This window comes from Myxocyprinus asiaticus, chromosome 40, assembly GCF_019703515.2.
Source record: "Myxocyprinus asiaticus isolate MX2 ecotype Aquarium Trade chromosome 40, UBuf_Myxa_2, whole genome shotgun sequence".
In the NCBI taxonomy this organism is placed as follows: Eukaryota; Metazoa; Chordata; class Actinopteri; order Cypriniformes; family Catostomidae; genus Myxocyprinus; species Myxocyprinus asiaticus.
Window position 1 is genome coordinate 5,371,559 of NC_059383.1, and position 15,307 is coordinate 5,386,865.

Genomic DNA, 15,307 nt, shown 5'->3' on the forward strand with positions numbered 1-15,307 from the left:
AGTGATGTGTCAGGCGGTGGAGGGGTAGGGCAGAGAAGTGTGTTGAATGTTCTAAACAAGCTGCGAGTGTCTGTGGTGCTGTTGATCTTGTTCTGGTAATAGGAGGTTTTTGCAGATTTAACATTATCTGAAAAAGTTGCAAGCAGGGACTGATATTTACCTAGATCTGCTGGATCTTTAGATTTCCACCATCTCCTCTCAGCTGCCCTGAGGTCAGTCCGATGTTCACGAAGGACGTCAGACAGCCAGGGGCTGGGTGGTGTAGCATGTGCTGGCCTAGAGGAGATAGGACAAATGTTGTCTAGACAGGTTGTTAAAGTAGAGCTTAGTGTGTATGTGGCAGTGTTTACATTAAGCATGGTAAATACATTTTGTGTAGGAAGAGATGTAGAGACAGCAGTGGAAAGGCGAGAGGGTGAGAGGGAACGGAGGTTATGGTGAAAGGAAACCAATGGTGGAGTCTGTTTTAATGTAGATGGGAGTGTCATGTTGAATTGAACAAAGTAGTGATCAGAGACATGTAAAGGAGTAACAAGAATATTTGAGTTGGTACAGTTATGTGTAAAGATGAGGTCCAGCTGGTTGCCCTATCTGTGAGTTGCTGTGGTGTGTAGTTTTTCCAAGTCAAATGAGGCCAGGAGAGTATTCAATTCAGTGGCCTGGGGCTTGTCTTGGTTGAAATCACCAAGTACCACAAGTGGCCTACCATCCTCCGGCAAGGAGGACAGCAGGACATCCAACTCCTCAAGAAAGTTTGTCAGCTGACCTGCAGGGCGATAGATGACAACAACATGTATGTTTGTGGGTTGCATTGTAGTAATAGCATAGAATTCAAAACTAGTATTGTTACATAGTGAAGAGTGTGGAGGGTGGACACCCCAGCGGTTACAGGAAGTCACCCTGGCCTGAAAGCAAGAAAATGCATACTAAAAAACAAGAAACAGAGTGTTCTTATAAGTAATTTAGCAAAATGTTGTGTGACTGCTTGATTTATTCATTGAATAAACTTTCATATTCATGAATTTGTCATGCAAGAAAGTCAAGAGGTTGTAGATGCAATCTTTGGAAACTGTGTTTGGCTCAGCATGTCAATGACATGAAGACAGACTATTGACTAATGTTTAACAGCTCCTGCAAGGTTTTTAACGAGAACACTGTGTCATCTAGCCTATGTGCCAATTGAGATGGAAAACCTTTCAAGACTTTTTTTCCTCCATTATGATGTTTTGTGGTAATCTAGAATCCTTACATTTATGCATTTAGCAGATGCTTTTATCCAAAATGACTTGACAGTAAATTCAAGATGTATGTTTTATCAGTATGTGTGTTCTCTTGGAATCTATCCCATGTATTTGCTTGCACCATGTTCTACCAGTTGAGGAACTACTTATGTCCAAAAAACATTAAAGCAAATGTGTATTTTTATGCTTGCTAAATGTCTGAATTGCTTTGGTAATAGTGCTCATCCTCAAGTCTTCTCCAGGAATACTGAAGCTCAGACACAGACCTCTATTTATAGTGTGATATTTACAGTATTTACTGAAGAGAAAGTTGCCATGGAGATGATATATTCCAATGCTGTGATTTCTTCAGGTTCAGTTTGTAAAGCTCAATTATCTATTATCTAATTTCTTCATCTGAACTGTGACCAGGGCCCAAAATGAACTTGCCACACCTTTCAATGTTGAACATTTACCACCATAAATATTTTTTTAATGGTCATACAGCATATATACGACATGAGACTTCGACTCTCTGTGAAACTGTACTGTAATTCTCATATAACTTGAAGACCTATTGACATTTTGTTCATCATATTTCTATGTTGGTGGAATAATGTGAGGAATATTGCACGTTTTGCCACATGGAGGCTGAAAAAGAAAAAAGAAAAACTTTAGGCATCCCCTAGATAAAATTCTTTTGGTACATTTTCAGGTGGAAAATAGTGCATCCTCTAACTTATAGTTAGAGGATGTATGAGTCTCATCAGATGTTTTGTTAATAAGACTGATTGTTTGGTTCTGATTTGAATCAAGGGTAAGATTATCATGTTTACAAAATGACTAAAGTTCAGGCATGAAACTCTACGTCGTGCAAGCTGATAGATTCTTTGGACTTGTTATCTGTTAGCAAAACAGCTTGTTCACATGTGATATGTCAAGCCAATATGTCGGCTCACATGGTGCAAGCTTATGGGTCCTTTGACATGCAATTGGGTAGTAAATCAATTCTTGTACTCTCTTTGTCTAACATATACACTACTGGTCAAAAGTTTTGAAACACACTCATTCTTTATTATAATTTTTTTTCTTCACATTTTAGAATAATAGTAAAGTCATCAAAACTGTGGAATAACATAAATGGAACTATGGGAATTATGTTGTGACTAAACAAAATCCAAAATAAATCAAAACTGTATTATATTTTAGCATCTTCAAAGTAGTCACCCTTTGGTCACCTTTTGGGGATGATTTTTTTTTTTTTTTTTATCATCATGATGGTGCCGCGGATGGCCACCTCAGTGTGGAGTGCTCCAGTTGTTTAGTTGTTTTTGTTTGTTTGTCCTGTGTTTAGTAATCTTTTTCCAGTCAGTTTTACCAGAGACGAACTGCTGAACATTCGACAGCATATACCAGACAATCTTTTCCCGTTTTTTGAATATTCAGACGTTTTGCTGGACATTTTAGTTGGAGGCGCGGCTGTATTGTTCAAGAGACGCAAGCGAGGGAGACGAGCAGGCGTGCTGGTCAAACTCTGTCGGCAAGGTTTTCGAACAGTGCTGCCGAGTATTCGTCTAGCGAATCTCTGCTCTCTTCCTAACAAAACGGATGAACTACATCTCCTCACCCGCACAAACAAGGACTTTTCAACCTCTGCTGCCTTGTGCTTCACAGAAACCTGGCTGAGTGAAGCCACTCCGGACAGCGCATTACATCTGCTGGGCTTCCAGCTGTTCAGAGTGGATCACATTGCGGAGTTAACGGGGAAAGCGAGAGGAGGTGGATCATGCTTTTACATCAATGAAAATTGGTGTACAGATGTAACAATGTTAAAGAAGATGTGCTGTCCTAATTTGGAAGCGCTCTTTATTAATTGTAAGCCTTTCTACTTGCCGCGGGAGTTTTCCTTGTTTATTCTGGTGTTTACATCGCGCCAAACTGCAACAGCTGGCTGATCAAATCACAGACACTGAACAACAATACCCGGACTCAGTTATTATTATTATTGGGGATTTTAACAAAGCAAACCTCACACGTGAACTGCCCAAATACAAACAGCACATTACACACCCAACCAGAGACAGAAATATACTGGAACACTGCTATACAACAATAAAGGATGCATATCGCTCTGTCCCTAGAGCAGCTTTGGGACTCTCTGATCACTGTCTAGTTCATCTTCTTCCAAACTACAGACAGAAACAAAAATCTGCTAAGCCTGTAGTAAGGTCTGTAGTAAGTGGACCAATGAAGCAGAGCTGGAACTACAAGCCTGCTTTGACTGCACTGATTGGAGTGTTTTTGAGGCTGCAGACACCAATCTGGATGAGCTCACAGATACTGTTACATCATATATCAGTTTCTGTGAGGATATGTGCATCCCTACTAGGACTTATTTAACGTTTAACAACGACAAACCATGGTTTACAGCAGAACTCAGGCAGCTTCATCAGGCCAAAGAGGATGCTTACAGGGGTGGGGATAAAGTCTTGTACAATCAGGCCAGGAACACACTGAATAAGGAAATCAGAGTGGCTAAAAGAAGATACAAGTTTTCAGCTAACGACCCTGCATCAGTGTGGAGTGGCATGAAACAACTTACGAATTAAAGGACTCCTACCCCCAACCCTGTGGTGGGCCAACAACTGGCCGATGACCTGAATATTTTCTACTGTAGATTTGAAAGGCCCAATCTCACACCCCACACCCGCTCTAACCTTCACTTCACTTCACACAAACACCAACACCTCCTGCAGCCCCCCTCCTCCCCTCTCCTGCTACTCAACCTGCACTTAAGACCTGTGAAGATGATGTGTGCCATGTCTTTCGAAAACAAAAGATAAGGAAAGCACAAGGCTCAGATGGCGTTTCACCTGCATATCTTAAATCCTGTGCTAACTAGCTGGCCTCCATCTTCACACTGATTTTCAATAGATCACTGGAGCAGGGTGAAGTTCCCTGCTGCTTCAAATGCTCAATCATCATTCCTGTCCCAAAGAAACCAAACCTGTCGCCCTGACATCTGTGGTCATGAAGTCATTTGAGAGACTGGTGTTGGCCCACCTGAAGGACATCACTGGACCCTTTCTAGATCTCCTTCAATTTGCTTATCGAGCAAACAGGTGTTTGGTGATGCAGTCAATATGGGATTGCATCATATCCTTCAACATCTGGACAGACCAGGGACATATGCAAAGATCCTTTTTGTGGACTTCAGTTCGGCTTTCAACACCATCATCCCAGCTATTCTCCGGACTAAATTACACCAACTCTCTGTTCCCAAATCTATCTGTCAGTGACGGACAGGTAGCAGCTTGTGAGACAGGGGAAATTTACTTCCAGTACCTGTACAATCAGCACTGGTACCCCCCAGGGTTGTGTGCTCTCCCCACTACTCTTCTCCCTCTACACCAATGACTGCATCACCAAGGACCCCTCTGTCAAGCTCCTGAAGTTTGCAGATGACACCACTGTCATCGGCCTCATCCGAGATGACGATGAGTCTGCATACAGAAGGGAGGTTAAACAGCTGGCTGTCTGGCGCAATCAAAACAACCTTGAGCTGAACACGCTTAAAATGGTGGAGATGATTGTGGACTTTAGGAGGAACACCCCAACACTGTCCCCCCTCACCATTCTAAACAGCACTGTGGCAGCAGTGGAGTCACTCAGGTTCCTTGGCACTACTATCTCACAGGGCCTGAAGTGGGAGACCCACATTGACTCCATTGTGAAAAAGGCCCAGCAGAGGTTGTACTTCCTTCGCCAGTTGAGGAAGTTCAACCTGCCACAGGCACTGCTGCTACAGTTTTACTCAGCAGTCATTGAGTCTGTCTTCTGCACTTCAATATCTGTCTGGTTTGGTTCAGCTACGAAATCGGATATAAGGAGAATACAAAGGACAGTTCGGACTGCCGAGAGGATTATTGGTTGCCCCTGCCCTCCCTTCAAGAACTATACACTTCCAGAGTGAGGAAAAAGGCTGGAAAAATCATTCTGGACCCCACTCACCCTGCCCACTACATTTTTGAACTGTTGCCTTCTGGCCGACGCTTCAGAGCTCTGTGCACCAGAACCATCAGGCACAGGAACAGTTTTTTTTTCCCTCAGGCTATCCTTCTAATGAACAGTTAAAACTGCCCCATTGAGCAGTAATTAATGTGCAATATACAGCTTAGTCTTTTTATATTATCCAACACATCCAACCTCTTCTGCCATTACATTCCCTTGCACTGTATATAACCGATTTGTAATTAGATTTGCACTACGTAAGTGTATGTGTGTGTCTGTGTATGTATGTATGTGTGTATATATATATATATATATATATATATATATATATATATATATATATATATATATATATATATAATATATATATATATATATTGTCTATTGTGTATTCTTTATATACTTTCTTTTCTTTTGAATATTTATTTTTTATTAAATTTTTAAATATTTTTTAAGTCTTGTTGCTGTTTTGTATTGTTGTACACTGGAAGCTCCTGTCACCAAGACAAATTCCTTGTATGTGTAAGCACACTTGGCAATAAAGCTCATTCTTCTCTTCTTCTTCTTCTTTGCCTAGAATTTGTAGACATGTACTCTTGACATTTTCTCAACCAACTTCATGAGGTATCACCCTGGGATGCTTTTTAAACAGTATTGAAGGAGTTCCCATCTATCTTGGGCACTTATTGGCTGCTTTTCTTTATTATTTGGTCCAAGTCATCAATTTCAAAAACTTTTTTTTATTTTATTAAATTTTAGTATTATAATGAAATAAATTAATATAAAATTAATATGGTGGCACAATTATATTTTTGTCTACAAAACTAATTTCATACATTTAAGCATATGCCTTCAGATCAAAAGAATTTTAAGATCATGAGAAACATTTCAGTCAAGTGTTTCAAAGGTTTTGACCGGTAGTGTACATTTCTCAGTTGCGGTTTCACAGGGTCACAAATTTTTCTCTGAAACACTCCACCTCCCCAGCTCCACTGTCTAGATCTGCCATGGGTGGATTGTATGTATATCTAATTGTGCAGCAGCAGCATGTCCTCATGCTAGCTCATTATGTCTGTGTATTTTCTACCAGTAGCAAGTCCCTGTACTTGCTCTTCTGCAGCAGCAGCACCAGTGTAGCAGATCTAGTCAACCGAAACTAAAATCCTATCAATATATTATACCCACATTAACATGCTAAATCTTTCAGAGAGTTGTCATTACTGAACTCTATTTAACCTCCTGAGACCCCCGTGTGACTGCTGTGTGCATTTTCCATTTCCTTTTTTTAATTTTTTTTTTTTTATCTGTAAGTAGTATCAGTTAATAAACAAGCAAAATAAATAAATAAATTCTAGAGCTAATAGTTTTCCTAAAAATGTATGTCCACATATGTGGACAGTAGGACTAAGTTGTGAAATGCTAAGTAATACCAAGCTATAGAAAGTCAAAAAAAATTTCATCAAATATTTTATTATGTGTACAGGAGTGTTGTTTATTCATGTTTCTGAGATGTTACCGACATTACAGCTGATTTTCTATAAAGTTGAATAAATAATTCTAATTAAAAATAATGGCCAGCATCATCATTTTACTGCCAACCATATTAAAATAAAATGTTGCGTTATAAAATTCTGAATCTATGTACTGATTACCAATGTCCCATGTCTGCCAAAAATGTTGAGTGGTCCAAAAATCATCTGCAGCCTGAAATTGAACATTTGGTTGGATTTTAGGAGTGAATGCACTTAGCTGCATAGAAAGCTATAGGATGCACCCTTGCTCCTTTGCTCTCTATTTAGTGAATGACTTCTGCACTGGTCTCAGAACAATTAGAAATGCAACTTATTTTCATCCTAACTCCATTTAAAGCCTCTGAAAGCAACATTTGTCAGCTTTTGCATGAATACATTTATTCTCAATGTGAAAATGCATAGTAAATATAGGAATGCATTTACTAATGTTAATGAATTGAACTGTATTGTACAGTGATAACAAAAGAAAATATAACAAAATGTATATTAAAATGAAGCAAAATTACTCAGATGTTACATTTGAAAATTATTCAAAATACCTTTTTTATTTTTTACTTTTAAGGAAAAATGATCCCATTTTCCACATATGTGGACTTCATGTTTGTCAGCGCGCTGACGTGTGAAAAATGAATGGATTTTTTAAAGCGGCATATCAAACGAAACTAGGTTAAACCATGCATTATGTTGCAGTTTCTAATAAAGTCCCCTGCCAACTGGCCAGTTTAATTTACTGTTAAATGTTTTATTGGCCAAAGCCAATTTTTGATTGCCATATCTGACACTTGACAAGTGTTTATTTGGACCCTGCCCTATGTCTTTTAACAGACCATCTCATGACAAAGACATCACTGTAGCGACATTTTGCCTGCATCATGCAAAATGTCCTTGTAATTCTGTTCTCTTCTCAGTTCAGACGATTCTGTCACAAACTTGTCAATCTTTGCATTTATATTGCATTTTCAACTGCAATTAGTTTTTTTTTTATACTTAACCACTTATAAACAATATAAAATAGGGCTGCACCACTACACCTAAACCTAACCAAGAGACGAAGGTGGAAACAACAACAGTAGATGTGCATGTCAAGAGTGTGTGTGAGGAGGTTTGTATAAATCGAGTCTGAAGGTCTGTAAAGACATATTTATGACTCTAACTCCGAAAGAGAAATAGTCCATTATCTTATACATTTACATTTATTCATTTAGTTGACACTTCTATCCAAAGTGTTTTACAATATGAGGAACAGAAGCAATTCATCGTACAAAAGCCAACAATGATGGGAGTGACTTGAGCCCTCTTTGATAGGTTAAAGACCAGATGCGTCACTACGTTCTGGACCGATTGTTGTAGCTTAATTGTGCTAGTGGGGAGGCCGGCCATCAAAGCATTGCAGTAGTCAAGTCTTGATATGACAAGAGCTTGAACCAGGAGCTGCAGTGCATATTCCAACAGGAAGGGTCTGATTTTCCTTATGTTGTAATTAGTGTGTGATTGATAAGATGTGGCCAGTGAAGTTTAGCAGGTCATTAAACACCACTTCAAGGTTCCTGGCTGTACTGCTTGGGGTTACTATTGTTAAACCAAGATGAATTATGAGGTTGTGGTCAACAGCTATCTTGACATTGGTCACCAGAAGTTCTGTCTTGGCAAGGTTGATCTGAAGGTTGTGTTTCTTCATCTAGGCCGAGATTTTAGAGAGGCAGGCTAAGATATGAGCTGAAATGGTGGGGTCATCGAGCTCGAACAGACTGAGCTGTGTATAATCTGCATAGCAGATAGGAAAAGCCATGTGCCTTCATGATCAGTCCGAGTGATGGGTAGTGTATGTGTAAAAACTGAAGTACACTTTGTACTGAAACTCTTGGTAGCAACATGTCGACTTCCCATGACTTCCCAATATGATTGGTGTGCAGGCAATGGACCAAGAAGGATGTTTAGTAGGCAGGCAAACGGTTACTATAGGGACTTATTGTTACGAGAGTGTGATGCTTTTACACTTTTGTTACAGTGCATCAGCTAATCCATCACCAGTATACATTCTAAAAGACAATGTGAAACTTGATAGCCTGTGCAAATAAAACAAAATAAGCATACACCATCCTAATGTCTTCAGAATTGATCTTCAGGGCTTGAGATATTTTGATCTTTTAGTGAAACATGGTGTTGGGACAATGCATTCTTGGTGTGCAATATTTGTGCAATTTAGCTGTTATTCCGCCTTTACAAGGCCAAGATGTAGGTCAATCTATACAGTAGGTACAGTGAGGTCCTATATAGCTTAAAACAAAAGAGAGAGAGAGAGAAATTCCGATGGGTAAGTCAGGGGTCATATGACACTGAACAAAATGTAAAAAGAACAGTACATGAATTCTGAAGGCGGTCTAAGATTCTGACTATATAAATTATATTCATGCATTCCTCATCTTTGCCGCCAACATTCCTCTTGTCCAGCCTTTCACACTGCATGGAGTCTTACTTCCTCTACTGCTGCCAATGTGATATAGCATGCAATACTGACTAACTATGTCTGACCCTCAGAAGAGTGGATTCCAACCTGATGGACAAGCAGAAACAAATCACTGGGGTTGCAGTATATTAAACACAAATTAAACCCTACTTCCATTCAAATGCACCAAAGTGACTTTCATTGCATTGATCTTAAAGGACAATGATGCATTGGCAAATGAAAAGATGTCCTTTTTTCTCAGTGTGCCTCCCTTCAAGCATACAGTATGTATAGGATGCAACATTGAACATGTTATTATGTCCATCTCCTTGCATTTACATATAGTGGGTGCACAGTATATGCCAAAACACATTATATGAAAATGAGACATCACACCGATTCAGTGGACTGTAACCTCTGTTAGATGTTCAATAGTCCCAAACTAGTGCCTTTACTTGAATTCTAGCCAGGAAAAAGCAAACTTGACACCAGCTTCTGCCAGATTAGGTAGTTTAAGCTACAACTACTTCCCATTAGACTGCATATGTTCAAGCATGGCTTTCATCCTATCAGCTTAAAGAAAGTCGCCATGTACATGTGTGAATATTTTATATGGTCTAGAATCAGGGTTTGATGCCCTTATTTTATGTGATCTCCTTAGCATTCATACAGAAAGTGGATACTAGGGATGTTACGGTTTCATGGAACAGTTTTCACGGTATTGCATAAATAAAAACTTTTCTTCAGAACTTTTCTAAAAATCCAAATCACTTCAATTAAGACAGAATCTATTTGACAGAATTTATTTGCTTAATGCAGTGCAGCAGTAGGCCTACAATGTGTTTAATACTACTACTACTAATGATTGTAAATTGTAAAATAATTTTAAAATAGGCCTACTAAATAGGGCTTACAAAGTGCTTCAGTCATCGAGAAAATGGACAGTTAGCCATTCGGCTCTTTGACATGTAATTTGTTAGGCCAACTGGCGAGCATTTAATCTGATAGGTTCTTTGACATGTAATATGTTAGCCAATCAACTTGCACACTTTCTCTTTTTCAAATATTTAAATTGCTCAGTTGTTTAAATTGCACAGCTTTGAGAGTTTTTCTTTTAAACCCCCCTCCTCCTCAGCACCACTTGTCTAAATCTGCTTCAAGGGGATTGTACGTATGTTTAATTGTGCAGCAGCATGTCTCACATGCTCATCACAGTATGTCTGTGTATTTTCTAGCAGTAGCAAGTCTTCGCACTTACTCTGCAGCAGCAACAGCGTGGCATATCTAGTTCACCAAGACCAAATCTTATCAACTGTCATATCTATATTAGCACTAAATTTATTCAGAGAGTTGTCATGACTGAACTGTATAAAAAGATTGTATAAATCTGCCTTATAGAGAGTGATCTCATTGCTGGGCTATTTTCATCTAGGTTCCTACCCTCGTCTCTCCCTGAGCTTCAAGCTTAAGAGAAACATTGGCTACTTCATTCTGCAGACCTACATGCCTTCCATTCTGATCACAATCCTGTCCTGGGTGTCCTTCTGGATCAACTATGATGCATCTGCTGCCAGGGTTGCTTTAGGTACGTGCAGACCAAATGAAAGCTATCTAGTACATCCGTTAAAAGAGCATTTCATTTGGTTTATATGGAACAAAAGCATATCTGGGTCATATTTCACCCCAAAAATCTAAAGAAACAATAAGAAATTGTATTTTGCATCAATAAAATTAAACCTATTTTAAGACCTTTTTATTTAATTTATAGTAAATTATCATTACTGTAAAACGTACAGATCATTTTTATGTTTTGTCATTGTAACACAGCTCAATGGAAAGGAGGCGTCGAGAACCGGCTTGACAGTATAAATGATAATTTAATTAGAAACTTAACCAAAAAGACAAACACACACACAGGTGTCGGACAGCTGTCCGTAACTCTCTCTCTGTCGCACTGCCGTCTCCGGTCGGCCTTATCCCACTCGGGCTTAATCAGCCTTATTAGGGGCCGGGTGTGCAGAATCACGACCCGGCCCCACCCTCCGCCCTGCCACAGTCATAAAACCTTATTAAAAAATAAATAAATAACATATTTTTGTTAAATAAATGAGCAAAATGCCAAAAATTTGTTAAGCTATAACAGATCAAACTAATTAAATATTCAGATATTTTTAAAGACATAAAATTGAAACATATACAGGTATCAGACACATTGAGTAGATCTAGTAAGATAGCATTTATTTAGATACAACATATTTGGATCATATTTCATGCTTTAAGCACAAATATACAGTATATATATATATATATATATATATATATATATATATATATATATATATATATATACACACACACACACACACACACACACACACACATTTTTTTCAATATTTCGGAATCATTTTATTTAAATTTAGTAAAAACAAAACAAAACAAAAAACCGCATCATTAAACTGTAAAAGACCAAACTAATTAAATATTCAAACACTATTTTAAAGATGTATAAAATGTTATTCATTTAGACAGATATTAAACACATCTTGCAGATCAGTTAAGTTATGTTGGTTCATATGGAATGAAAATACATTTGGGTTATATTTCACCCTAAATCAAAAGATACAATGAGAAATTATAATTTCTATAAAGAAAATGAAGCCTGTTTTAGGACCATTATGATTTTTGGTATTAATTAAAATATTATGAAAAATTATTAAAAAAATATATATTTTCAGCATAAATTCTAATATATATATTAAACATACACCAATAGTGCATGAAATAGTCCATGTCTACTTAAATTGAACAGTTTTTTTTATCAATATTTGTGATTATTGTATGAATTATACATGTGAAATCAACATTTCTCTGCTTTCATCCACCACCATGGATGATTTTTCACCATGGAAAAAAAAAAAAAAGGGAGGATAGGCTACATGTGATGCTGCCCTTAAATTTGGCCAAAAAAAGGTATCTTAAAGGCCGCATAAATCACCTTTTGGCACAGCCTTTGCATCTGGAGCACGCCTGTCATTCAAATGCTTCCTATGTAGGCAGCTCACTAGGTTTTGGAACAGAGCAATTTTCTACCTCTCTCAATTTTTCCTTTTTGTGTAAGCCTCCAGTTTTTCCCTGTCATCATTGATTATGTAAGGCTGATGGTAGGCAGCGGTGTGCTGCGTTCTCATTGTGAATAACAGAGCACTCTTTCTGATTGCAGTCTGGCCTGGCCACATTCATCCACATGAGAGAAAACTGTTGTAGCATTTTAACAGGAAGCAGAGAGAGGGATTGGTGGCAATAATAGGAGATGACAAAGTGAATATTAAAACTAAGCAGATGTATGTTAGTGTTTAAGGTACATACTGTTTAGAATCATTAGGCATTTGGCTGAAAAACAAATATAGAATGGTGTATGCATGTCTGCCTATTGATTTGATATAGCCACAATCATGAGCCAGGAGTAGGAGGGAATCTGTTGTGCTGTATTGGTCCCATATACAAATTACATTTGCACCACTTAGCTGCCAAAGAGTGCAGGGTGAAATGTTGTTAAAGGGATAGTTCACCCAAAAATGAAAATATGACTTTCTTTCTGCTGTGGAACCCAAAAGAATATGTTTTAACAGCAGTTGATAGTGACCAGTGTTAGGCAAGTTATTAAAGTAACCCACTACAAGTTACTAATGACTTCTAAAATTGTAATTGGATTACTTCATTGATTGCATCATTAAAAGTAATCACATTACTAATAGTTACTTTTAACTTACTTTCTAATACACTTTTCAAATGGGAAAAGTTTTTTTTCCCCTTAACAAATCTAAACAGACAGCTTGTAACTGTAATCTGATTCCAAGAATTGAAAATGCAACTACTACAGAATTACACTACTATTTGACTTTTTGAAGTAAATAGATTACCATAACTAATGAATTTGTCAATAGATTACTTTGCTGATTACTTAATTATGTTACATTTAACTTGTTACATTTAATACACCTTTCATAGAAAAGTTTGTTTTTCCTTAAGACTTTTGAAAAGTTATTAGATTACAGTAACGATTGACTTTGTAATCAGATTACACTCAACACTAATAGTGACTCCCTTTAAAAGGGTTAAAAGCCCTATAAAAGGATCCCTAAGTGTCATAAATGTAGTCCGTGTGACTTATGTCATATTCAAAGATTTCAGAAGGCATATGAACCTCTAATTGAGGTTTGATGTTACCAGACGTGTCGCCATCTTTTATTTGTGCTCTGTCTACAGGGGTTGATCAATGATTAGATTTGAGAGTGAATAATATCTTTCTTTAATTACAGTGATTGTAAAACTAACTCATGTGAACTGTGTGTCAGATTCCTAGTCTTCTATACACAATCAAATGACAATCAAAGCTGTTATTCACTCTCAAATCAAATCACTGATAAACTTCTGTAAACAGAGCTCAAATCAAATATGGCGACACCCTTAAAAATGAATCTTTCTTGTCTGTAGGGATCACCACTGTACTCACTATGACCACCATCAACACACACTTGCGGGAAACTCTTCCAAAGATCCCGTACGTCAAAGCCATCGACATGTACCTGATGGGCTGTTTCGTCTTTGTTTTCCTGGCTCTTCTGGAGTATGCGCTTGTCAACTACATCTTCTTTGGCAGGGGACCTCAGCGGCAGAAAAAAGCAGCGGAGAAAGCCATCACAGCCAACAATGAGAAAATGAGATTGGATCCCAACAAAGTATGTTTAAAATTGCTGACAATTTTCAATGTGTCTGTAAGGTGATCTAAAGTAACTACTTTAGAATAACAATTATAAAGTAACTTGGGGAATTAGGTGTTTCTATGGGCATTCTTACTAGTTTATTAAATTTGTCCTCTGACAATGTCTAAAAAGTCAAAGTTACACTTTTGTTTATGCTTTACAGAATTAACATAATGAAACTTTAATTATACTTAAGTTAACTTCAACTGAATGGCCTAGAAGTAAAAGACCTTTTTCATCTGATTCCTTGGCCCATGTTGAGTCAAATGGATACCATGGTTACAATTGCCATCCAACACGATTTACCGTGTTTTTTTTTATTTAAAAAAAAAAAAAAAAAAAGAAATCTAACTCCTCCTAAAGCGTTAATCAGATTTGCTCCAAATTGGCCCAGATGATCTACAGAGAATGAAGACCAAAAGTTATTAAAAGCTTTCTGAAAGACCAAACCGTTCTTGTGTAACACACCAACAAATTTTTCAGCGAGCACGCCAAAGAGGTCAAGAAGCTATATCATTTCAACGCTTTGGCGTATTGAAACAAAACTTGGTATATGTCATAGTGATCATGTCCTGACAGTACCTGAACAGTTTGGACACAGTGCCACCTACTTGTCAAGAAATATGAAAAATATCTTTTTTGCATACAAATTCTGAAAGGTTTGGCTTAAAATCATGAGCTTGGTCTCTTTAGGCTTCTGGAGGCCTACTGAGTCTAATGACTGAATCGATGAAATTTTGAATGAGATGACCTTATAACTAAAAAAACAAAAACAAAAAAAAAAGCAGTTTAGATCTGTTAGTTTTCATAAAAATCAATCTCTGGAACTTAAAAGTGCCCATAGTTGAAGAAACACACAGTTATAAAAATAAATGATAACATTATAGCGTTTCTGTTATATAAAAGTGTTGTTCAATAAACATATAGAATTTTGAGAAAATTGCTCACACTCATTTTGTACATGCAGTAAACATATAAGTGTTTTTTCAATGGTTGTTTTGATTGTTTTGTCTAGTCTGTTTTCATATGTCCACTGTAATTTCAACGCCTGACGTGATTTTTATGGCAACTGAAATGAGAGATCCCTATGAAATCCATACATTTAGAGTATGTGTTTATTTGAGAATTGAAGCAGTTTTTTTCCTGTACACAGTTATACATTTCTGACTGCAGTGTGTGTGGGTGGGTATATTTCCGTGTTTGGAGGTTAGTTTGGCTGTTGGAGACATCAGGTGTGTGTTTGGGGGTGGAAGTACATAATGAAGTGTGAAGTGCATTGATTTTAATATTTGCTGTCAATCAAGCCTTTTGCTTGTTTATTTTACAAAGGGCAGA

General features: G+C 37.6%; 1 protein-coding gene across 2 annotated transcripts in view; it reads left to right on the forward strand.

Moving 5' to 3' along the window:
- The window catches only part of LOC127430664 (gamma-aminobutyric acid receptor subunit beta-2), a 219,099-nt gene that overhangs the window by 190,180 nt on the left and 13,612 nt on the right, over positions 1–15,307 (forward strand). For both annotated transcript variants that reach the window (XM_051680598.1, XM_051680599.1), the window contains exons 7-8: positions 10,642–10,794; positions 13,704–13,948. In XM_051680598.1, coding sequence (XP_051536558.1) covers positions 10,642–10,794; positions 13,704–13,948 — 398 coding nt within the window. The remainder of the gene's footprint in view (positions 1–10,641; positions 10,795–13,703; positions 13,949–15,307) is intronic.